At 41.9% G+C, this 26023-nt stretch overlaps 1 protein-coding gene across 1 annotated transcript in view; it reads right to left on the reverse strand.

Annotated features, from left to right (window-relative positions):
- The window catches only part of disc1 (DISC1 scaffold protein), a gene marked incomplete at its 5' end in the record, with an annotated part of 64296 nt that extends 41157 nt beyond the window's left edge, over positions 1-23139 (reverse strand). The window contains 9 exons of the mRNA XM_080740654.1: positions 1385-1439; positions 8208-8440; positions 8906-9002; positions 11579-11735; positions 13874-13943; positions 16380-16809; positions 16951-17077; positions 17189-17413; positions 23073-23139. Coding sequence (XP_080596780.1) covers positions 1385-1439; positions 8208-8440; positions 8906-9002; positions 11579-11735; positions 13874-13943; positions 16380-16809; positions 16951-17077; positions 17189-17413; positions 23073-23139 — 1461 coding nt within the window. The remainder of the gene's footprint in view (positions 1-1384; positions 1440-8207; positions 8441-8905; positions 9003-11578; positions 11736-13873; positions 13944-16379; positions 16810-16950; positions 17078-17188; positions 17414-23072) is intronic.
- Between the last annotated feature and the right edge of the window lie 2884 nt (positions 23140-26023).

Here is a 26023-nt window from a genome sequence, read left to right on the forward strand (position 1 = left end):
ACATTCCCACTAGGTCAAGGAACAAATGCCACCCTTTTCACATTGGCATGTTATAGAGCCACCAGCAGCTCAATATTGGCAAAACACATTTTTGGAACAAAATGCCTCAAATCTAAACTACAGGACACGTGTGTTGTTTTCTATCATGCTACAAACTGACCACATGGTAGCAAAATGAGGATACATATGCCGAAACATGTGAGAGAACAGATTTCTAATTGCCTTGATTGAGGCAATCCCTGTTTACCCTGGGGAGGGGGCTATTCTGTCATGAGCTTCAGCCAGTAGGCCTACTCTTGTCAACCGTGGTCTACATTTCTAGAAGGAAGAGTAGGCTACGACTAGGAACTAGGAAAGGAAGACCAACTCCAACCACTGTAGATGTACTATTTCTTCACAGGCAACTATAAAAAAATAAAAAAAAGAACACAAAAAAAACCACACATCTGACCAGTATTTTTATGTGGCAAGGTAATATACATAAAAAAGCCCCCTTCTATTTGTGAAAGCTTTTTAGTAAGGGAGAATATGGGTGGAGGGGGGGGGGGGTGTAAGTGAACACATTATAATATAATGTATGTGCTTTAGTGTCTGTGCACCCACACAGTCAAGTACAGCCACATACAGTCAATGACACTTCACATTATCATCTGGCTGGCATGCTTAATTAATACTCTGGTGACAGGCAGTCAGTAGGAGATACTCACTGAGTTGACTTATATTAGTAATCTTCATTAGATATTCATAAAGCTTTAAGCCATTGTGTGCTGCTGAGAGGGTTTCAGGAATAGAGCTGGGCTGTTGGAAGAAAGCCTTGAGCCTCATTTATACTTCGCAGTACGATGGCGACGCTAGCAAAACAACATAACATAATGTAAGATAATTTAACATAATGTAGCGTGACGTGAAGTGACGTGACGTGACGTGACGTGACACATTATGAAGCCTCTGTATGGACAGAAGTTTGCATGTTCTCCCCGTGTCCCCTAGGGTAGGTACCCTCACAAAAACATGCAGTAATCTGGACTCTATACTGCCTCCCCCTGGTCAGCCTGATGGAGGGGAAAGGAACTGGTTGGAATAATGTGTTCCTTCCAAGCACTACCTGTACGTCCAACTGGAGAAACCTATCAGGTGATAAATAGCAGCCTGTTCACTCCTATCCACGAGTTTCCTACGCCCCATAGTGCATTGCGCAAACGTCTGCATCGATCTTCCGCCGCCGATTTACAAGCTCACAACGGGTTGCATCTGCGACGCGACGTGAGCTTGTATGTCTGCTGTTAAACCCGGAAGTTTGGTCCTGATAGTCTCCAGTAAACTCCCGCGGAAACCTATGTATATAAGCCTGTTCATATATATATATATTCTTTTTAAGGCTTACTTTGGCAGTAGCTTCTTTGATTGACAGATTCAATGCCTGCTCCTGCTCCTGGAGTCTGTAAAAAAAAAGACAAAAGAGAGAAGAGAAGAATATCACAATTAACATCAAGCCAGATGTGATCTAGCTAAGCTCTGCGAGGTGCTTCATGTTAATGTGTAATTGAACACAGCTAATTGCATGGAGCAGTGAAATCAAAACAGTACACACCAATTATTTCCACTTGATTGCAGAGATCTCAGGATACTGAGGCAATAAAACTGCATTAAAATGTAATTATCTGTTGATACGGTACTTACATGCCATTTCTGAAATATACCAAGCTTTTAGTTATCTTTTGGGTTGTCTACAATAAGTTGGATTGAAGACATCTTCTAAGCTTTCGATAAGGCTGCCTGGCAGTTGGCTAAATATGAGTTTAAGATGTTTTGAATATGTGAAAGTTTTACATTTCCCAAGTATGTTCAACAATGTAGATCATTGTCTGAATACAATATAAATACAATTTAATTTAAACAATTATTAATATCTAGGGCTGCATGACTAAGGCAAAAGTTATAGTCCGATTATCTATACTATAATTTTGCGAATGTCTGAGTGAGTGAGTGAGTGAGTGAGTGAGTGTCTGTCTGTCACAGCGTTTCTCCTCAGTGGCTGGAGCAATTGATCTGAAATCGCATCACCATAAGCATATGAACACACCTGACATAACTGTGAAGCCCGTTTGTCACTTTCACAAATCGTATGCTGTATATTAGCATTTTTATGGTGCACATCTATTCTGCATCTAGCTTGAGGCAAAATGTTTAACCAGCTCTGTGTGTGTGTGTGTGTGTGTGTGTGTGTGTGTGTGTGTGTGTGTGTGTGTGTGTGTGTGTGTGTGTGTGTGTGTGTGTGTGTGTGCAGGCAGGCGGGTGTGTGCGCAGGCGGGTGGGTGGAGGGCCTGGGGGGGGGGGGGGGGGGGGGCGTAGCCATTAAACGGGTATTTCTTACATTGATGCTCCTACATATTATCATGCAAGCACCAGTTAAAGTTACTTTCCATCCCTCATATACTGTATGCACAGTGCACATCCCATAACCCACACACTGCACATCATTTTGGAGCTCATATCTTTGAACGGGTAAGGGCTAGTTGTCTATAATATTCACAACCAGATAGAATTCCCATGATGCACTGTTCTCCCCTTCAAAGAGATTGTGGTGGTGTGTGCGTGTGCGTGAGAGAGAGAGTGCATCTCTCACATTATATCACATTAATAATATTGATACATTTTTGTGTTTATGTGTTTGTTTCTCATTGTGCGTATTGGTGCCATATCATATCAGATGTTGTGATTCATATTCTACCGTTTTGAAAAAATCTAATCTAAATCTCTGCATTATCTCAGAAATAGCTTGTTTATGTAATTATGTTAACATGTAAAAGAAAAGCCATCATTAAGAACACAATGTATTTGGTAACAGAAAAAATAAATTCATTAGTAAATAGAAAAGAAAGGAGCATGAAATTCATCACGCTCTCTCTCTGAAACAGTCACCCTGAGGCACGACTAATGCACAGTAGCCTACAACAATCCAGCGTGTTAATCTAACTCTGAGAGGGTACACATGGAACCGCAAGCGTCCATTATTGGTTCCACTGGTCTCATATCATAACAGTCAGATGGCACCACTGATGTTGTGCAAACTAACGTTCAGCCTAAAACATGCATGACAGCCCCGCAGTGAGATGCAGAAAATGCAGATCACATTGTTCTAATATACCACAGTACCAGTGACACAGTTGGGAATTACACCTCGGTATTAGAGAAGAGTGTCACACGTTGATGAAGGGTGCGATACAATCAACATGATGACCCGATGCATGACAACTGGAGACGTGCGGCAGAGTATCCAATCTCAGGCCAGCAATTTCAATCAGAGGCATCGCCATCGCATTGCAGTTGAGGTGAGGACGTGTCAGATATCAAATTATACCACAGATGGTGGGTCACACCACTGAGAAGGCGATAAGTACAATTTACATGTATTTCTAACCGGTGGAAGCGGAAAAAGGCTTTCCCTAGCGCAAGCGCGCAGGCCATTAACATCAGACGATATGATGCAAAGTATTCATTTGCATCGGAGGAAAAGCCATTAAAATTCAAAACAGGTTCAAGTAGGTGAGAGGGATGAGGATCTCAGGGGACGCATGGATTAAAAAGAGGAAAAAGAAAAAGCGGAGATGAGATGAAACTGTTTGACACTTTCTCTCTGAAACTGCAAATAAGCACTTGAATTGTTTGTCACGTTTCCCTTTGGATTTAAGCAAATAGTAAACATGTCGGGGACGGAAATGGACGGAAATGATGTAGAGCGGCAGGTTCTCCGCCTAAGTGTGCTTGAGCAAAACACTGAACCCATAACTGCTCAAACCTGCTCCTGATGAGCAGGTTTTCTGTGTCTTGCATGGTTGCCTCTGCCATCGGTGTATGAATGTAAAGGTGCCATACAGTACAAATGCACCATTTACCATTTTTTTGTCATCCCCCACTAGCGACATAGTAAAAATGTAGAAGACTTTTGGTATGAGTCAAAGAAAGGACTAATTGATAAATGTATGTAGCCTGCTCTCCTCCAAATTAGGCGCATAAGTTATATCATGAAATGTGAACTGAAATGTAGTCCTGTTTGTATGCAATATGCCCCCAAATTTAAGAGAGAGAGAAAGATAGAGAGATACACTGTTAGGCTATTATTTCTTTCATATTCAAAGGTAGTATGTTAAGCAATCAGTCTTTGTTGCGGGATGATATGGGTATACAAATGCTCAATGAAATGGCTTTGATTTGTGATGAATCATCACAGGAAAATACAACGGTTTGGATTCCGATCGGCACACCAAGCCTCATGAATATTACGAGAATTGAATTGATGTGTCAGTTGATGGTGATTTTATGTGATGATCTGTTATGTGCATGGCAATGTATCCTGGTCTCCAAAGTGAACCACCGTGTTGAAACCCTGAAAACACGCAGTTACACCTGAGGTCACCTCGCTAACCCTCAAATCCAGCTTCATGGTATACAGAGTAACCGGAATGCTCGCCTTAAAGGAGTAGTTCACCAACTAAAATGACTTTTTAGTTGGTGACTTACTCACCTCGTGGAGACTTGAGTTCAACAATATATTTTAGTTTTTGTCGCATTCCTAAGCCAAACATTTGAGGAGACTCTTTGTAGGCCCATTGTTTCCGGAATCAATGGGGATACATTTATTATAATAAAATGATTGGCTTAGGAATGCGACAAAAACTAAAAAATATATGATTGAACTCAAGTCTCCATGGGGTGAGTAATCGATAGGAAAAAAAAACATTTTGGAGGGGAACTACTCCTTTACAACACGCTCACCCTAATCTTTTCAGCCGACCTTACGCCGACCGCTCGGTGTGGCGGTTCTTGTATTCTTGTATTTGTTTTAAGGATAAGGCTAGAAATAAGTTTAGGTTTAGGCATAGTTTTACTGAGGCTAAGATTAGGAATAGGGTTAGGTTTTGGCACCATTTTACTGAGGTTAAGGTTATGAATAAGGTTAGGTTTAACCGTTTAGGCATAGTTTACAGAGGTTACGTTTAGGAGTACCAGGCAGAAACCGCTCCGCCGGATAGACGCCCGAGGCAACTATGTTTTGGGGCGAGCGTTCTGTTATTCGTATACAGGTCCCTGGAGGACCAGCACAGGAAATGCTGGCGAGTTTCCCTAGGGTAATTATGTCCAATAAATGAGCCACCATTTCAACTGCATGACATTGTCTACAATGTTTGATGCTGACTGCACTGACTGCATTTTATAGTCCCCCGTCCACTTTCATGGGGGAGGGACAGTGACCTTGACCTTTGAGCTTGACCTTGATGTACAATGCTGAAAGGTGAACTATGTTGGCCCAAATGGAGGCGGTAGAGCAACGAAAATGATTTTAATTTGTGCAGTAAAAAATGACCTTGAGCATTCACCTTCACCTTGAGGGCAGAATGGTGAATGCTGCAAACTTGCTCATTCTACTGTATGTTGGTATTGAAGCCATTCTATGAGGTTTCATTCAAATCGGACCACAATGAATGCAGAGCCAAGACAAGAACGTGTTAACTGACAGTCATGAGTGTATAATATAATTTCATAACCTTTCACCAATTGGTACCAATGCTTTATGGTAAACCTACTAGTCGTTGTACATACACACTAGATTTCTTTGTAATGTTAATTTAGGGTATAAAAGTGCTACTAGAATTCTGAATGAATCATGTTTTCTTGATTGAATTTGACATTTGACACTGTTCTTTAATTTATTAATAATGTCCCTATATGACAATGGATGAATAAAGTGTGTGGAAAACGTCTACTAACAGTATGTATTTAACACATAGGAACAAATATAAGGACCCATTGAGATCTCCATGACAACTGACAGATTCAAACCATTACCAGTAGGTACAATGACCAGAAAACTAACTTTTAAGTTCTATTCAGTAATTTTGTTTTTGGTGAATAAAATGTTATTTTGTCCAGAGTATGTTAATATAATTACAATTGGGGTGGTTGCTTTTCTATTGAGACATTTAGATCTGTCTATGTTGTGCTTTCGGGTTAAATCCTATGCAAAATGCTAATAAAGTATTAAATCAATCAATCAATTAATCAATCAATCAATCAATCTATCGTTTCCTGGTTTGACACAAATATTGACCTGAAGGTCAAAATCCAATTTCTCCCTAGAGCAAGCTGGCAGGTTCTATTAGCTCAATGGTAAACAGCACTTCAGGAAAGGTTACATACCATGGTGCAGCTTTAATACAGCAAAACATAGCATTTCCCTTCAACTCATGGATCTCTAGCAGCCCCATGTGGCCGTTAACAGTACTACCGGTAAATATCAGAAAAGCACTTCAAGGCACCTTCAAACAAAAATCATGTTTAGGGCCATTTTTAAGTTCAGATATTTTATATACATTTTATCTGACCACCCCCCCCCCCTCCCCCTTCTATACAGGCCCATTTTAACCACAATGGCGGGTCCTACTAATTGCACCACAATACCCAAAAGTACACAAAAGAACACAAAAGTACACAAAACTACCCAAAAGTATACCCCAAAGTACCCAAAAGTACCCAAAAGTATACCCAAAAGTACACAAAACTACCCAAAAGTACCCAAAACTACCCCAAACTACCCAAAAGTACCCAAAAGTATACCCAAAAGTACACAAAAGTACACAAAACTACCCCAAAGTACACAAAACTACCCCAAACTACCCAAAAGTATACCCAAAAGTACACAAAAGTACACAAAACTACCCCAAACTACACGAAAGTACACAAAAGTAGGCAGGGATCAGCACCCAGGGGGTCCCTGGTGGCCGCCCCACCACCGGGGACCTCCACGGACCCCCACGGACCTCAGCAGCGCTGGAAAAGGCTTTTGTGTACTTTTGGGTATACTTTTGGGTAGTTTGGGGTAGTTTTGTGTACTTTGGGGTAGTTTTGTGTACTTTTGTGTACTTTTGGGTATACTTTTTGGGTAGTTTTGTGTACTTTTGTGTAGTTTTGGGTAGTTTTGGGTATACTTTTGGGTAGTTTTGGGTACTTTGGGGTATACTTTTGGGTAGTTTTGTGTACTTTTGTGTACTTTTGGGTCCAGAGACCCTTCCGGACAGTCTAGTTGCCGGGGGACCACAGTGGGGGTCCACGAGGGGCTCCGTGGGGCCCCGGTGGAGGGTCGGCGGCGAGGGACCCCCGGGGACCCCCCCTGAGGAGTGGGGGTCCGCGGACCCCTCCCCATCCAAGCCACGGCATGTGGAGTGGAGCAGCACGTAGCTTGTAGATCTGCTAGATTCGCTTATTCTTTCATTTGCTTTTTCCAGCGCTGCTGAGGTCTGTGGGGATCCGTGGGGGTCCGTGGTGGGCCCCGGTGGTGGGGCGGCCACCAGGGACCCCCTGGGTGCTGGTCCTTGCCTACTTTTGTGTACTTTTGTGTAGTTTGCGGTAGTTTTGTGTACTTTTGGGTATACTTTTGGGTAGTTTGGGGTAGTTTTGTGTACTTTGGGGTAGTTTTGTGTAATTTTGGGTATACTTTTGGGTAGTTTGGGGTAGTTTTGTGTACTTTGGGGTAGTTTTGTGTACTTTTGTGTACTTTTGGGTATACTTTTGGGTACTTTTGGGTAGTTTGGGGTCGTTTTGGGTACTTTTGGGTAGTTTTGTGTACTTTTGGGTATACTTTTGGGTACTTTTGGGTACTTTGGGGTATACTTTTGGGTAGTTTTGTGTACTTTTGTGTTCTTTTGTGTACTTTTGGGTATTGTGGTGCAATTAGTAGGACCCACAATGGCTTCATCGAAAAACACCAAAAACATCCATCCTTGGACTGATATTGTCCTTACTTTTGAGGGGTGTTTTTGATTAATCCATCATAGAGTTTGAATTTTGGTGTGTCTGCTAAAATAAATATCAAATGTCTAAATTCTGAACCAAGCAACTTGAAAACTGTCTGGGGTGCTCACAAAAGCCTGAGTAGATAACATTTAACATGTGAGTTAAATAACATGTTTGAAAGTGAAGTATCCCTAAAAAGTGCATTTTCTTTTAAAGAAATATGTTGAATCTACTCCCAAACATTGGGAGCCCATGCATTTTTCAACGTAAAAACGGTCCCGTGTACTCACAAAAGCCTGAACAGATGTTGAAATTATGTGAAATCTAAGTGAAATATCCCTTTAAGTGTTTAACATTCTCTACTATGCGTCCCCTGGAAATAAGAGCAGTTCAGCAGAGAGATCATTGGCGCTCACCTGAGCATGGAAGGTGAAGGGGAGACGGAGATCTGCGTGCGGTTCTCGGAGGTGATCAGGTCCTGCAGGGCGCGGCTCATGTCCTGCAGCTGGGGGGCGCTGCAGCTCCTCAGCACGGACACCTCCAGCTCCTCCGTCTCCTCCTGCTGCTCCTCCTGCTGGATCTGCTGCTCCAGGCCGTGGCTGCGCTCCTGCAGCTCAGACAACCTCCGTTGCAGCTCCGCCATCTCCGCCTGGTGGCAGGGATGGGACGATGATCGTTAAACACCCACAATAATGGCATCGTGGAGATTTTGATTTATCGTGAAATTATCCTCCGTCATGCAATTTTATTTGCACGACTTTTATTTGCCAAGCTGCATATCTGGTAGCACATAAACCTGCTATAATTGGTAAAACAGACCTGGGAATAACATACTTCTTTTTTCACTCTCTACCAAATCTCTTTGATATTGGGGATATTGTGATTATCGCGATCATAAGTAAAATATTACAGTAGTATTTACACCACCAATCGTGGCTGATTGTGGCTGATGATTGACTGATCATATTGAATATGATTGCTTCCACAATGAATAAAAAGACATTTGAAGTTTACCAGATCAAATTGTCCTTCATAATTATGTACTAAAATACATCAAATACATAGCACTCAAAGACATATCAAACAGATGAAAATCTAAAGTGGAGCTCCTTACCTCAACCAGACGTTTCTCCTGGATGAGGCGCTCTCTTCCATGTTGAGGACCCTGCGCTGAGTCGGACACCTCCACTACATCAGGCTCTGAGCCTTCCCTGATGTCCACCACACACACACACACACACACACACACACACACACACACACACACACACACACACACACACACACACACAAAAATGTTACAAACAATTGGGGAAATTGCATTAACTTACATTCATTCCATTTCCCCTCATTCCAACGTATCTAACTATTAATTTACCAAATGTCTGTCCGTCTGACCATCTGTCTGCATGCTGACATCACTGATACTACACAGTGTCGCCACCATGGTAACAGCCGCATGCTGAAACAATGCCTACTACAGACAGGTATTGCACAACTGGACATCAATGATGACTGTTCTGCCCAACGGGCACCTGTCTGGGTTCTCCAAAATTACTTCTGAGACTCCCACATTCAATCCCTCATATGCTGTGCATACCCCCCGGGCACAGGACTAGTTATCATAAATTATCTCATCTTTATCCTAATCTTAACTCTAACAGATACATGCCTATTCAATCAGGAACACTCATGTCAAAGCAGAGTTAACCATTTATTAAATGGAATACAGTCAGTTAAGCTTGATGTTAATGGCTGCGCTCTTGGGATGTTCCCTAAATTTAGCTAAGCAGCATGCTAAGGAATGCTAAGAAAAAAAAACATATGTATAGGTATACAAGAGCCAGGCAGGCAATACATTGACACAGTGTCTTGAGTCAGCAGACATAAAATCACAATAGTATTTGAGCTGGGAAGCTCAAATACTGGAGGCTGGGGTGGGGAAGGCAGCTAAAGCAGCGCAGCAGAAGTGTAGCAAGAATATGGCATCTAATGAATGGAGATGCCATATTTTAAAGGAGCCGCGCCCTGCTAAGAGCATGAGCTCTGATGATTGGAGTGTAGAAAAGCATGGCTGCTTTGGTAATAATGATCAGCAGAGCTGTGAATGGAGAGTAGGAAAGCGTGGCTGATTGTAAACAAGACAGCCTATTACATATGAGGAGTGCGTGACTCCTGTGCCCTGCATGAACTAATGCCATGCTTACTTACAGATACACAGCCTAACCTTAACCCTAAAAATACTGTACATGTTAACAATAACCTTTATAACCTTATGACAATGCAGTAAAATCTACTTTGGGACACCAATTTTGTCCCCAATTAGAAATGCGTGCCTATGTGTCCCACAATATTTTATGATAGGATACTCTCTCTCTCTCTCTCTCTCTCTCTCTCTCCACATAGATTGGCTTTTTTCTACATTACCTATTAACCCCTTAAATTCGCTAAAGCCCTAAACCTATACCGTATCTAAAGGTTTGATGAAGACCGACATGGAGAACAGTAACACAGTACTTTATATGCTGTGTTGTTCAGGAGCTATAGCAACATTCCATCAGAACACACACTGCCCTGGCCCCACCTGACTTCCTTCCTGCTGCTGCAAGAGCTATTTCTGTGAGCTCTCCCTCACTGCTGCATGCATTACTGACTACTCTACAACCGTGGTCCTCAAACTTTTTTGACTGCAGAACCCACTTATACTGATTCCTGAAGCCAAGTACCCCCTTCCCCTGACTACAGCATTTTGCTTAGAAAAATTGACACCAAAAGTCCAGTTCCAATGGCAATATGTTATGGAAAATAAACATTGCTTTCTATTCAATAACTCTAGTAGTACTAGTAAGTTATTGATGTAATTTGGTTTAACAATGTACAGATGAGCAGGTTCACACAAAGTCTCTCAATGCTTTATCATTAACCATAACTGTAAAATACATATTACCATTTTCTAGTTTCTCTCCCGTACCCCCTGCATTACCCCTGCGTATCCCTAGGTGTACGCGGGGTTACCCCCATTGAGAACCAGTGCTCTACAACACGACACACACACAGTATGGTTCTACTCAACAATTATGACAGAGATGCAGTATGGTTCTACTTTACACATTGTGGACACAGAGTATGGTTCATGACCACTGCTACAGAGAAAAGAAACATTCATCTCTGTATGACATATTTGTCTTGGACACTGCACTGTTGTAAATCAGAATAATAAAAACAGTGCACTACACTTCAGCTAGGAACACACAAATTTCACAAGGAACATATTTCCTCCCGTCAATAATGCTTCAGAAATGATAGAAGAAAATCATCAGAAAATTATCATTAGCACCAACTTAGTAAAGATTCGATTATTGTGTAGTGCAGGGGTCTTCAGCGTTTTCAGGCCAAAGACCCCTTAGCTGAGAGAGATGAAGCAGGGACCCCCACTACATATTGTATAAAATTGTGTTTGTGTATTAAAAATGTTCAGATATTTCTTAGACAGCTTAGACTTGTTTGGCAGCACTGTCATCATGTTGGAGTAATGTGTATTTTCAGGTATTTAACCACCGTCAAATACTTAGTCTCTGCTCTTCTTTTCCCTCTACAAATCTCTTTGCCAAAAATAGCCGATCTACAAGCTTACACCGCCATGTTCCACTCAGAATAGGGATGCTAGGGTTCAAATAGTTCATTCAAAGATTTGGCGGCCCCACTGTAGTAACTCTGAGGACCCCCTAGGGGTTCCAGGCCCCCTGTTGAAGACCCCTGGTGTAGTGTTTGCTGCAGGGAGACTTACCTAGGTTGGTTGTAGTTTGTCCTCTGGAGGGCGCTGTGCACTGCCTTTCTGAGACGTTCGAGGAACAAAGCCACACTAGGTTGTCTGGAGGGCAGACCCAGATTCAGAGCACCCCGCTCTTTACACAACTCCTCTAGCTTTTTGCCAAAGCGTTCCGCTGCAAATCAAAAAATAATAATAATAAATGAATACACTGGACCACAATGTGAACAAGCTCTCAGAGCTTTTTGTGTTATCCTATTTTGCAATGTGGTATAACTGTGTACCCTTTGCAAAATGTTAATAAAGTATTCAATTAATCAGTCAAAATCATAATAGAGACATTTCAGCACAGACAGACAAGTGCCTTTACAGGCATGGATTAGCAACATAACGTCCTGTGGAGAGCCTGAGGAGAAAAGTGTCATACCCTGTTTCCTTTTTGAAACATTCTAACAACACAAATCTTGTACCCATCTTGTCCCATTTTCAGATGGGGGTCAGTGGACAAAATGACCAAAAACTATTTGAAAAACACCGGTTTAAATAAAAAAGGAATAAATTGGAAGCAGCTAACCTTAGACAAGCCAAAAAACTCACCCTGCAACTACCAAGCGACGTTATGGAAAAATAGGCACAAAGTCGCTTATAATAAGCAGACATGGCAACACTATTCTATACAGCTAACTAACCGTAAACAATGAACACAACACAACAGCTGTCACAGATCTGTAGATTACATTAATTAAAACACGACACATTGCTCATTATTTAAACTGGATTAATGTACACCATAATTAGCTGTTTGAATGTATCATGGCGCATACTGCAGTCACAATATCTAGCACTATTTGAATGCACTATTTGGTGACCTTATGTAGCCCTGATTTACTATACTACTTGCAGGTACCGGTATTAACAACGGGCAACATTGTTAATAATATTAATACTTTTAACACTTATCAAAAGAAATGTGGATAGAAAGGTAGACAGCAAACAACAACATACGTTGACCCACATAATCACTGGAACTACTGTAAACAGTCAAAAGTCTGCAGGCAACGAACAGCAGATGTTGGTCTTTATTTCTGTCACAGGTCTTTGGAAATGGGTCACGATACATCATGTGCAAATACTGTAAGTCAAACTGTCTAGATAGAGTGGCTGATAGGTAATATTGGGGCCAAAGAGAGGCTCAGATTATAATGCCTTTCATTTTCACGGTGCCCAAAAGTCTGAAGTCCAAATTGGATTTGTGCTCTCTCCCGTTCACTCACCAAACATAGAAAGCTGAATAAAACCAAAATAAAGGTGGAATCATGCTAATGAAAGCTGCATTTGTGGGAGATCAGACAGATGTCATTCAGCCAAATGCATACAGACAACAGACTACAACAGATAGCATGTAATTCAAAAACAGTAACAGTGTAAAGAAGAAACTGTTAAATGAATAAGTGTTGTTTAATTTGAATCTCACACAATTATCCTATGTTACATATGCAAGAAAGAAGTACCATAAACAAAACCTGTTTCATTGACTAAAAAAACTCACTGGGAAGTTTTAGAAACGCCACTAAACTATCTCTGATTCCAGCAGATACATGGTTACTGTCAGCAAACAATCTCCTCTCCCTCCAGCTCTAAATAACTTCATTGTCTTCATGTGCCCTGTTACATTTTATTACTTAATGCTGCTCAGTACCCTAGTATTAGTATTATACTTTGCTTTTAGGCCTATTATACAGTATTTATTTTATTATTATTATTATTTTGTCTTGTTGGGACACCATTAGCACAGACTGAGCATGCCCCACCAATAATTCACTACATATACTTGTACGAGGCACTTAACAAATAAATCTTGTTGAATCTTGAATCTGAATCAAAGGAGTACTGTAAACAGCCTTGTTTTCAATGTACATATCATGATGACATTTTGATTTAAATTCTTGATTTGATTCATGATCCTCATCCTTGCTGCCCGTTCTGTTTTTGGTCTTTGACAATCAGACATCAGAATACCTCAACAAGACAATAATAAGAAAAGCCCCAAACAAAGGAAAGGATGACTCAGCAACATTGCAAGCTGTATACCGTATGTATATTACTGAATGACAATAAAAGTCCCTTCTGTCTCCCTTGCATGCAATGAAACACAACCTCTCACTTAAGCAGAAGCTGCAGAGCCTCTGAAGCTATTGGATCCAAATCTAAAGACACCAGGGAAATAAATAATAATAACAAACACCTGAGAATCGCACTCTTTAAGATATCTTCTCTAAAAACAAACAAAATAAAAAAGAATCTGTCATTCACCTGTGTCATAGTCGTCATCCAGAATGGCTTTCTGTTGGAGTCGTTGCAGCCTCAACATCATGGACTCAATCTGAGAGAGGAACAAGTTTGAACAAAAAAACAGTAAACAGATTACCAAACAGTCCAGAGGGCAAGGCTTTCTTTTTTTTAACCACACAGGCACAGAAAATAAGTGTGAGTGGACTGGCTATCAACTGGAAAGTTAAAACCAGGGGGGAAAAGGACACTATACAATTAGGGTCTCTCTTCTTTTCAATCAACTCTTTATCCAATCATCCTTACACCTAGATGAGGCTGGAGGGACTTTGTCAGTGCTTTTGTGCTGTTTGCTATGAGATTGTATAGCGAGGAACGCAAGGGGCAGCGGTACTCTCTGTGACTCAATAGCATTACGCCGGCAGTTGTGTGACTTTTGCAACATCCACTCTGTTGTCACCTGTTACGTTACCTGTGGATTGGGGCTGATGTCATGACTATTGCTCAACTGCTGCAGTTTGTGCGACTATTGTAACATCAACTCCATGGTCATCTGTACCGTACCTGTGGTTTGTGCTTCTTACTCTCTCTCTTGTTTTGCATCAGTCAGGGTGATTGCATATACTGTAGGGTGCCGGTGTGTATACTTTATTAATATTTGTTTGCGGTCGCTATTGTGATGTTACTCTTCCGTACTCTTCTATGACCGGTATTTGTAACTTTTTACTGCTGTGCTGTCTCTGGTGAATTTCCCCTGAGGGATCAATAATGCAGTTATCTATCTCTTTCGATACACATTTGTCACAAGGGTGCAATGTTTGCAGAGGAACAAGCTATCCTTCCCATAGACATAAAAAGGTAGACGCCTCCACCGGCTCTGGGGCGTTGGTAAAAGAGGACTGGCAAGTTTCCGGAATTCTGAAGGACGCTTCCTTGTGCGTCACAGAATGGGATGCTCGGTAAGCCAATCAGATGCGGGACTCCCTCTTTCCCACTGCAGAGGGCAGAGTGCCTTCCACAGTTCCACAGTTACGCACTTCCGCCAGTCCTGTTTTACCAGTCGCGCCAATGAACTGCAGTGGCGGACGAGGTATCTAACTTTTTATATCTGTGATCCTTCCCAGTTTCACTTTCTGCTGCACAGGTGCGCTGACCAACCTGCAGGAGTCGCTAGTGCAAAATAACAGAGAACACCCTACTGGGGGTAAGTCAAGACCACCCGTCTTCGTTAGAGAACCTGACCAAGCCGGAGGCAGCATGTAGGAGGGCAGTTACTTTCCCCTGCACCACATGGATTCCATCTGTTGAGATGTTGCTGCATGAAAAACAGCTATGCAGTCTCAGAGCCACTGGCAACAGGTTGCTAAAAGCTTCTTTCCCCGTACAATCAGGCACAACGAACTGACAAGAACTAGAATGAACAATGGGAAACGTTAACTTCCCCCACCCCAAATCCCTCACACCTCTCTGCTCTCCTGTCCTTTTCTTGCACTCTAATATGCTTGAACTGTTCCTACCTAATCTGTTGTATATAAAATATACTGTGAAGTTGTTTACATAAAGTCAGGCGGCAGCTACTGAAAAGCTGCTGTTGGTGTATGTATACCAGTAAGACTCCCTAATCGGGAGATAAGCGACCGTTGGTCGCTTATCTCCACAAATAGGCCAAAAGTTTGTTTTACCAGCCCATACTTGGGCATGGACGACTTATATCTCCATATACGGAGATGGCCATATATGGAGATACGATGACATCACAGAGTCCACAGCTGATGATGTGGCGTGATGTCATACAATACACAAACAAGCCCTATATAAAGGGGCAATTCTCACCAGGGAAGAGAGCATTGCCTGGAATGTTGAATCTCCATATATGGAGATAACCTACGCATCACACAAAGTCTGACCTCACCAGCCCATACTTGGGCATGGACGACTTATATCTCCATATACGGAGATGGCCATATACGGAGATACGATGACATCACAGAGTCCACAGCTGATGATGTGGCGTGATGTCATACAATAAACAAACAAGCCCTATATACTGATGCGATACGATGACATCACAGAGTCCACAGCTGATGATGTGGCGTGATGTCATACAATAAACAAACAAGCCCTATATACTGATGCGGAGATATGAGCAGGGCAAAGGTGTGACGTGTGACGTGTGACCGACCGACCGACCGACGGACGGACGGACGGACGGCCGGTGGAGGTTTTCATAGTAAACTGCTCCCTGACGGTCGCAATAATATATCAAGATTATATGCACGTGTATATACGTTGTCTTTTTTTCTCGTTCTTTTTTTTATATATTTTTATGGTTTCATTATTATTAGTGTTGTTGTTATTACCTATGCTACTGCGTTGTCTGAAGGAAGCCAAACAAACATAAGTTTGACCCTTATGTACCTATGTGTCCTGTACACAAGATGTAATAACAATAAAGCACAACCTAGAACCTTGAACCTTAACCTCTGCAAGGGTCCACGATGTTGCTGTGCAAGAGCCTTGTCGCACCCACCTTGGCATTGGTGCGGTTGTTCTGGAGGAAGTCTTGCAGGATGCCCTCGTACTTCTTCACCACTTTGTCCCAGCCCTGGTCAGAGGCCGGGGTGGCGCTGTCATAGCCTGAGGTGACGGAGGACGCGGAGGCCGTGTCTGAGTCCACCGACAGAGAGGAGGTGACTTCTGTGTCCAGAGAGCAGGAGTCACAGTAGGGCAGGTCAGATGTGACGTCCCTGCCGCCCCACTGGCCTTCCTGCCAAAACTTCTCGCCAAACGACAGCTCCTCGCTCTCCGATTGGCTGGCCGGTGCTGAAGTTTGCTCTGATTGGTTTGGAATTGATCGTTTTGGAACAGGCGGCGGCCCTATAGACGAGGTTGCTGTTGTTGATTGGGAACTGGCCTTCGTTGGCAGATTATCTGAAGAGAATAGTTCAGTCCTTAATGAACTGGATGAAATGGAAATGGGTTTAGGGGTTAGATGTCTAGGCGATGACTGATCCAGTGGTTGTGCTTGTGCGACAGACTCATCAGTGGCTGCTATATCTGTTCTCTGGCTGGAGTCGAGTGACTGCTGGATGAAACTAAACCTGGAGCTGAAGTTGTCTCCTGGGGGAGTCGGCCTGGCAGAGCAGGGCTTGGTGGCCGGGCCGTGGCTCGGCCTGAGGTCACTCTGTGGTTTGGGGGCCGAGGGACTGCGGGGAACGGAGGTACAACCTTCAACAAGATGAGAAGGGAGGGAAGAGAGGAAACTCTGCAAGGAGAGAGATGAATGTTTTTGCGGAGCTTGAGGTTGCTGCTGGTTCTTTACGGACGCTCCAGCAGTACGTGGAAGATGCTCCCTCGAGGTGATTGTCGGCTCAGTGGTGTCGATGTGATCTCGTCTACCAGCGCATCCAGATTCACTGTTCTTCACACCAGGGGACGTCCCCCCCTCCCCCACCTCACCAGGAGCGTTGCTCTGCAGCCTGGGCGTCTCTACCCGCATGTAGCCTGGTCTTCTGTGGAGCCGCTTACGTCCGGAGCTGCCAGCTGTAGCCGACGCTTTGCCACCTGTCAATACAGAGATTAGCCACATTAAGCCATTAAGCTGTTTGTGTTAACACACAAAAAAGAGGAGTCTACAGTGAGCCCCACTCTGCATAACCAGAGGACTAAGATGTATAATACAATCATGGGCATAACTCTACTTAATAATATAAGACACTAACGAATGCACATTGGCAAAGATTTCTTTATTACAGTGGAACGTTTTTGTTTTTCAATTTAAGAAATCGAATCATGATTCATGTTAATCTCGGGATCCACATGGGAATGGCATGACACTGTGGATCTTGGTTCATGTGGCCAGCCTGTGACATCAGTTGTCTATAATGCTGTCTATGTCATATTTATAATGTACGACTCAATCCAAATCCAAGCCCCATTGACTTCCATTTATAAAATTAGAGAGGCACCAACCTAGCTTAGTTTATCTTGGCGTGTGTGCACAAGATGTTTTATGCTGATCGGTCCAGCGGTTTGCAAGTTTTGCTCTGACAACCACACACAGACAAACATGCATAAGCATAACCCTCTTAACCCTCGTGATGGCTAGCTGCCTGCAGAGCCACACAGAGTCAAAAAGACAAAAAACACAAATGAAAAACATTAACAGTGCAATAGCATAATACATTTAATTCCTTCTGACTTTACCATAAAGATTTAGAATTCAACTTCCCTCTTCACTGACTACTATAGTTTGGCCAAATGAGTGAGATTTAGGGCAGTGGTGGGACATTTCCCAGGGGTTGGCTCCAACTCCAGCTGTTCTGAAATACCAAGCCCTCACAGTCATGTTCAGTTCAGATAGCTTATACTTTTCAGCAACAGAATGATGTAGATTGATGATATCTCCCTGGCTTATGTTTGCTTCAAGGACTACAGGGTGTTGGGTTACATTCAAATTTGAATTTACAATACAAAACTGTGTTGAACTGCTGTGGACCTGCCTACACTGAGACAGCATTTCTCAAATTTTGAATTTTGAAGGTCTCCCCTTAACTTTGACAATGTGAAAATGGAACCAAATGGACCTGTAAGGGTCCATTTGGTTCCATATGTACACTGTCAAAGTTACAGACTTGTATGGGTCATAAAGGAACCTAGAGAGTCTCCCTGAGTCACTTTGAGAACCACTGCTCTAGATAGAACGTAATGGTGAACCTAAGACTGTGAATTGATCAACTTGCATTGGTTTTAGCCAAACAATGGTTTGAAAGATGAGCTGCTGCATGCACAGATAAAGCCAGTTTGTTTCCATGACTGGGTGCTTGCTCTTATGCCTCTGTAATGTTAAAACAAAGACGCTTTAGATTCCTTCCCTGGGAGCAGAGAAGGAGAGGGGTTCAAATGTGGAGAATGAACAGTCTCTTTGTGTACAGCTGTGCTACTCGTTTTCTCTCGCTCACTGACTCTCTCTCCCTCCCTATCTCTCTCTGTCTTTTGCCTTCACAGTCATGCTCACACACCCATAGACATCATTCAATACTTGTGCAAGCAGACACATTTCCACTGACAGTTAGTTACTGAAAGTTGTACTGAAATACAATGAAAGCACCAGGGCACATTCAGTGCTCCTTGCAACTGCTCTGCTGAAAAACTGGCAGACTGCAACCACTCCTACTTTCATTTATCTGACATATCAAACAACAGCATTCAAAATAAGAATTAGTATGCATGCGACTTCAATGCATGCCATTTCTGGCAGGCAACTGCAAGCTTGTTTTCCAATTATGTTTTTATTTCATAATAACCACACAAGTATTACATTTCTGTGCTGGAAGCTATATATTAAGTTAGGAATGTGAAACCGTGACCACTACAAAGCAACCACACACACCACTGCTCTATCCTCCATGACCTCCAGTGATGTCACTCCTAAAGCACGCCATGTGATTGGAGACTGTGAGAGACAAAAGAGGAGACCACTTAAGAAAAAGCAGTTGGATGATTAGGTAGGTGGGAGAGTGAAGTTCTTGTTTATCCTCTTTCATTTGTGAAAGAGGCTGGGTGCGTCTGTGTCTGCGTGCGTGTGTGCGTGCATGCATGTGTGCGTGCGTGAGTGTGTGTGTGTGTGTGTGTGTTTGTTTGAGAACTTGTGTGTTTGGGAACTTGTGCTCACAAAACACAGAGAGTGAAGTTCTTGTTTATCGTCTTTCATTTGTGAAAGAGGCTGGGTGTGTCTGTGTCTGTGTCTGTGTCTGCGTGCGTGCATGCGTGTGTGTATGCAGTGTGTTTGCAAACTTGTTTGCGTGCGCACATGGCGTGTTCTTGTCAAAGGCCACATTCTGGGAAAATGTTGAACATCAAACTAGTTCATGGGGGATGCATGTCTGATTAAGGTAGGGTTTAGGCATGTATCTCACTATCTGTCTGGTTAGGGTTAGGGTATAGGTTAGATCAGTTATGGTTATGGTTAGGCTAAGGGGATATGGGGACATTACATTACATGGATATTCGATTCATTCCGTTACGGAATAAATCGAATGTCGAAGTCAATGTAATGTAATGTCCCCAAACACGTGCATGGCATTCTAGAAGGTGCCTTGCAATAGAATTGTCCTCGCATATAGCAGAGTAGGAGGGAAGCCGGATGGTCTATTGATCAGACTGTTAGTGAAAGCCGGTCTGCCCACAGGGACCCCACCACAGCACCGGTCAGGTTACACACAGCTCCATTAGGGTTTCTCAGCAGACGCGCCCACTGTACCATAACCCATCTCAGGGTAACCTAACACCTGGACCCTCAACACAACTGCAGCCCGTTCACCATCTGCCGTGGTCAAGACAAAGAATTATGGTCTACTTGACAGGTGAAACAGTCAGATAGGCTCCCTGCTCTGTGACAGGGCTGATCCACAACACTTAACAACACTCTATGCTTAGATTATAAGGTGGTTCTTTCGGTTGAAGAGGAAGGAAATGCCTCACAGTCCATTGTGAGCGGGGGAGAAGCCGTCTAAACCCACGACTGCATCACGCAAAAGAAGATGTCATCCTTGCTGTTTCCTGTCAAGACCGCTTGTCGCTTACCAGGAACTTTGGCAGAAACAAACAGCAAAGAATCACATCATTTAACTCAGGAGATTCCGATTTGAGGCTGTAGATCACCAAAGCCTCTTCACAGCTCACTGCAACTTCTTGTTAAACAAACATTTCACCTGCTAAAGAAAAGATCTAAAAACTGGAGAGAAACACACACACACACACACACACACACACACACACACACACACACACACACACACACACACACACACACACACACACACACACACACACACACACACACATACACACACACACACACACACAGAAACAAACCAGTGACATTGATTGTACTAACAGCACTCGCTCAATGCAGAAAACAAGTTCTGTCTTCAGTGAGAGGAGGCTGAATGTTTACCTTGGGAGATTAAAGAGGCCCTCCTCAAACCTCTCATGTTAAACACTGAATCCCATTGGTTGATGAAAGCACTTCAGCCAAACATCAGTGGAATGTGCGAGGATCTCATAAAAACACAAACATTTGAGGAGCTCGCTAAATCAGTCTCTCTCTCTCACTCACTCACACACACACACACACACACACACACACACACACACACACACACACACACACACACACACACACACACACACACACACGCACATCTGCCTGTGTCAGCAGTCTCCTGAGAAAAAGTACTGCCAGGCAGATGTGTTCAGCAGTCGACCACTTGTGACTGACCACAGCACAAGAAGAACAGAGGAAGTGAAAGTCGCTCTTATGACTGAGTGTTGAAAACCATTTCCTTTCTTCCCTGGCTTTTTACCCACAAGAAATAGGCAAACATTTGATTTTACCAATAAATTACACGCTCAGGTTTCATATGATTTAAAAAGTGGGTGCCTCAGAGTTTGTTTTATTAGATGTTATCTCACTGTCCATGGTGGGCTGGGCACTGTCAGGACATTTAGTAACACAGGAGTTAGAAATTCTGTCATTCCTGTGTGAAGGCTGCATGATTTCTCTCAGACAGCCACGTACTTCCTGCAAGGCCACATGGGAATGGGAACCATAAACCAGCTGAGTATAATGAGAGAATGGGCGGGGTGGGGTTTTCTAGGACCATTAGTCTGTCAGTCGGGCAGTGACTGAATAAAGAGTGACTATAGTGAAGTGTGCTGTACAGCAGCAATCAATAAACGATCAATGTACCATAAAAAAGTAGCTCCATTAATCTATGTAACTGCGGTTCAGACTACACTTAAATATTAAAAAAAAAAAATCAACTTGGCGTATATAGAATGACGCTGGGCAAAAGACTCATTTCCCCAGATAAAGAAAACTGAGAATGTCTGTTGATATCAAAATGACAACCACCACCATGCTTAATGATAAATGAAATATTTATAGTATTGTTGTCATGAAAGTGTTCATAGGCATAAGTCATTTATATACTAGGCCTACTACTATGAAATGTCAAAAGGGCATGACATCAAATAGGAATTCCCCAAATTTCTTCCTTAAAAACAAGTACACATAAAAAAAAGGTTTCGTGAGAATAAGCTCCAGGCAATAAAATGACCCATTCAACTAATGACCCATTAAATGTTAACTGTCCAATGTTCCCTTTGCAAAGACACAAAGCTACTGTCAAATTCTCACAATTAGGCTACATCAATATTCCTAACTGGGAAAATGTTTTACTCATACTCTGATTCATGTAATAACAGTGGTCTTCAAACATTTTCATATCAAGGACCATTATTTATTCGGCATTTGATCCACGGATCACTGTTTGATGAGATTCAAAACTAGAATGTTTTGTTGTCGTTGGATAAGATTTTGTCCACAATTCCATGCTGTATTGATGAGTGGTACCATAGGACAGATAACACTACAGGCAAACATTGATCAAAATTGTTCTACATTCTCTAATTGTGTAGACTAACTCTTGAGAGTGTAAAATGTTACGCTCTCAAGAGTTAAAGATCTATAATGGTTTATCTGCTTTCCAACACTCCATCATTTAGTTGGGAACCACCTGGAACCCCCTCAAGGACCGTCTCTGGACCACTGGTTGAAAACCACTGTAATACACTATTAAAGACTGCATGGCTGCATCCAATATCATTCGCATACAGTCTTTATTGACTTGAGGTGGAAAGCAAGCAGCTTTTGATGAGCCCAGTCTGTAATAATATGGTTTGAAAAGCATAGCCTGCTCCTTGTGTTTTGGAGGACTTGACACTGAAAAGGATCAGATCTATTATGTCTTGAGCAATCAGACAGCTGATGGGAAATCACAGGCCTAATGAAATCCATATGAAAATCTGTTTTCAGGCAGGTCTGGTGTTGAGCCATCAGATATTGGTTTGAAGAGATTTGACTTATCTAGCTAGCATTGGGGGTCAGGGTATATTTTCAAGCAGTGTGGATTTACATGTATTGCAGTTGTATAGCCTATAATCTTCTCTGGTTTGTTTTCCTTCCTTTCCTATAATGGCAGAGAGTAGCCTAACTGTTGAAAGCGTCTTAAAATTAATTGAGATGTCAACAGGTGAAAGATTGGGAGAGATTAACACTATGATCATCATCATCAAGTTGCAACTAGCCTATCATAAATTGTATTACTAAATAATGCTTATATAGAGTTAATACATTATTATTGTTTTTATACTTTACCTTCCATTACTTCGCAGTGATGCTGAGAAATGGGACTACTTTCCAGCCGCATCAGTCCAGCAAACATCTTGTCAACAGCTCTTAGACGTAACGGTTATCCATGTAACATTTTCAAAAATGAAATAGAAAACTCCTTGGACTTGAAACAATCAGAAGAAAGAGCTCATGTTTTAAGACATGAGAGCTCCTTACCAAGCAGCAGCAGAAAGCCACTCAGACACAAATGAGCTCATTTCCGTTTAGGAAAAGTGGTCGAGGCTACAATTATTTCCCTCACTTTGGAAATGTGTTGAAAACGTGTCTCTTGTCTTGACAGTCTTGTAGATCTTCTATGTGTCCATAACACAATGTTTGTGCCGTGCAGCTGTATCGATTATCATATTAATAACAATTATAGCCTAACACAATTATCCTGCATTTCTCCCCTGCCTGCTGCGGTGAGTGGGTTCAGTTACTTGGTGGGTCCACAGTTGCGCATTAAAACAGACGATCGTATTGAGGTGTGTTTCCAAAGAAAAGATGGACAAAACCGACGATAGTCCTAAAACATTATGATCCGTATGAATCTAAACAAAACCACCATCGACCGTTGAGTAGAGCCGCTGTATAATCCAGTCCAGTTGATGATGAAAACGGAAGGCTGTCCACTGTGATCCGTTATGTCTGTGCGTCGTGTTGGAGCCGGAGCTGAACGTGAGGACGGAGTTCCTTCCTACGTGTGATGGAATTTGACTCCAGATCTCCTCCTCCAGTCAATTAGCCTACTACTGCACCAGTCCAGAATACTGACATACACTTCGGTAGGCTAAGGACATATATAGCTTGTAATAGATCAGATGTGTTCTATCCGTCTGTCATTCAATGTTATGAGATACTTCAATGGTTTCCAATGGAAATAAGCTTGTTCTTTTCTAGGATCTCCTTTTAGTAGACCTACCAGTGAACTGTACCGTTATGAAACTGTACTTTTTCCTATGCAAACTTCTAAAAGTCTTCAATCAATCAATCAATCAATCAATACAATTTTTTTTTCTTGAGACTATATTTGCCAAGATAATTAGCCTATTGACTGGATTCTGGAAACTATGCTTTTTCTTTTGTTTTCTTTCTTAAAAAAAGAGGGGGAAAAAAGGACCCCCAGTTTATGCATTAAGCCATGGACCCCCTATTTTTTTATTTTATTTTTTTATCTCTGGGATCCCTAAAATCCTCAGTATTAAATAATTGAACTCTGTAGACCTAAAAGTGGAATGGAGAGTTATCCCCCCAACTCTCAGAGTTACAGAGGTAGGGCATTTGGTCCCTAACTATCAATCATTTAGCTGGGGAGTGGGGACCATTGGAACCCCCCATCAAGGAAACCTGGGGGTCCCCGGTCTCCCTGGATCCCAAGTTGAGAACCAAACAATTGGCATAGGAAAAATGCAGTGTGGCCCCCAGGCCCACACATCTTTTCATTCTCCATACACACCCTCCAATTCATTCAGCTTGGCTGATGGACAACAAGTAGTCCTAACTGTGATGAAAAGCTCTGTTCAACCCCCATCAGAATGGCCTTTATTTTCCTCCCAAGATATAGCTGTGGAGGACGGTGCTGATGTAGGCCTAGGCTATGTGTAGGCCTATAGAAGGGCATCAGGACAATTTGTGGTAAACATTACAAATCAGCAGCTGGGATCATTACTTAATTGGTTTATTAGCCTAGATAACTTTAAACTGGGCAATGGTTATTTATTTTTAAACTTCAGAAATTTGAATTCAACATTAGGCCTATTATCACAGCCAAAATTGTGCTTATTGTCCTTATTCAGTCAAGAAAAGGCTAATTAACTCAGGTGTGGGCATCTCAGCCTACTTTACTTTTTAGGTTAGTATAGGTTATTAGGCTACAATTAAAAGCCCTATACATTTTCACTAGAGGGTTGTAATTACTCATCTATGAATATGTTAATCAAGTTAATGTTTAATTAGCTACTCTGCGTAGTATGCTGACATAATAATGTAGCTAAAGAAATAATGTAGGCCTATCAGTCAAAGAAAATATATTATCTTATTTAAAACTAGGCCTACCTGTGAAATTTTCCAGAAATGTGGATTGTGGAGTAAAAGTAGGCGATAAAGTATACACAAATTTAAATAGGCCTACTTAGTAAACTACCCAAAAATATATATTTATATAGATGTCGGCTACTTTCCCCCACTGTCCAAAAGAAGATTTTAGCAGTTTTTAAGATTACAACTATACTGTACTGTCCTGTAGGCCTACCTTTTCCTATGCAAACTTCTATTAAACCATTCAATCAATCAATCAATCAATTAATCCTGAATTCTAATCAATATGCATTTTGTCTTATTCTGGTCCATAATGTATGGATGAGTGTACTGTAGATGTTTCATATGTACAGTAATACCATTCTTGACCACAGGATGGCAGACCTAGATAACGAAATGATAACTTTACTGTATGGAAGGAACTGCCAACGTTCTATTATGAAATTACTATGAGCTTCATCTTGAGGCAATAAATAAACAATAACGTTTTGTTAAATGTGGTGTGATATTATTTGAGTAAAACAAAAAGTATTTTGTTAAAAAGCTAAAGCTCTACTGCTCTACAGTAATCATTGAGTGTTCGTTCAGTAACAGGTCTCTCTTCAGCTAAACATAAAATACATCTTCAGGTGTAGGCTATTATAGTATAAATGCTTTTAACATGCAAAGTACATCATTATCAGACCAAAATTTACCCTTCAACTTGTTTATTCCCAGAATTACTGGCTATCACAAGTTTGGTAGCAATTTGTAGCCCTTTGTAAAAAGATATTGGGCCTTAAATGTATTTTTCTTTAAATGTTATATTTAACCCCTCATTTGTAAAATAGATATAAATCAAATATATTTTTAAAAATGGTAGCCATGTGTTCCGGTTATCAAAGCCCTGTGCCAATGTG

This window comes from Nannobrachium achirus, assembly GCF_963921795.1.
Source record: "Nannobrachium achirus genome assembly, chromosome: 13".
Lineage (NCBI taxonomy): Eukaryota > Metazoa > Chordata > Actinopteri > Myctophiformes > Myctophidae > Nannobrachium > Nannobrachium achirus.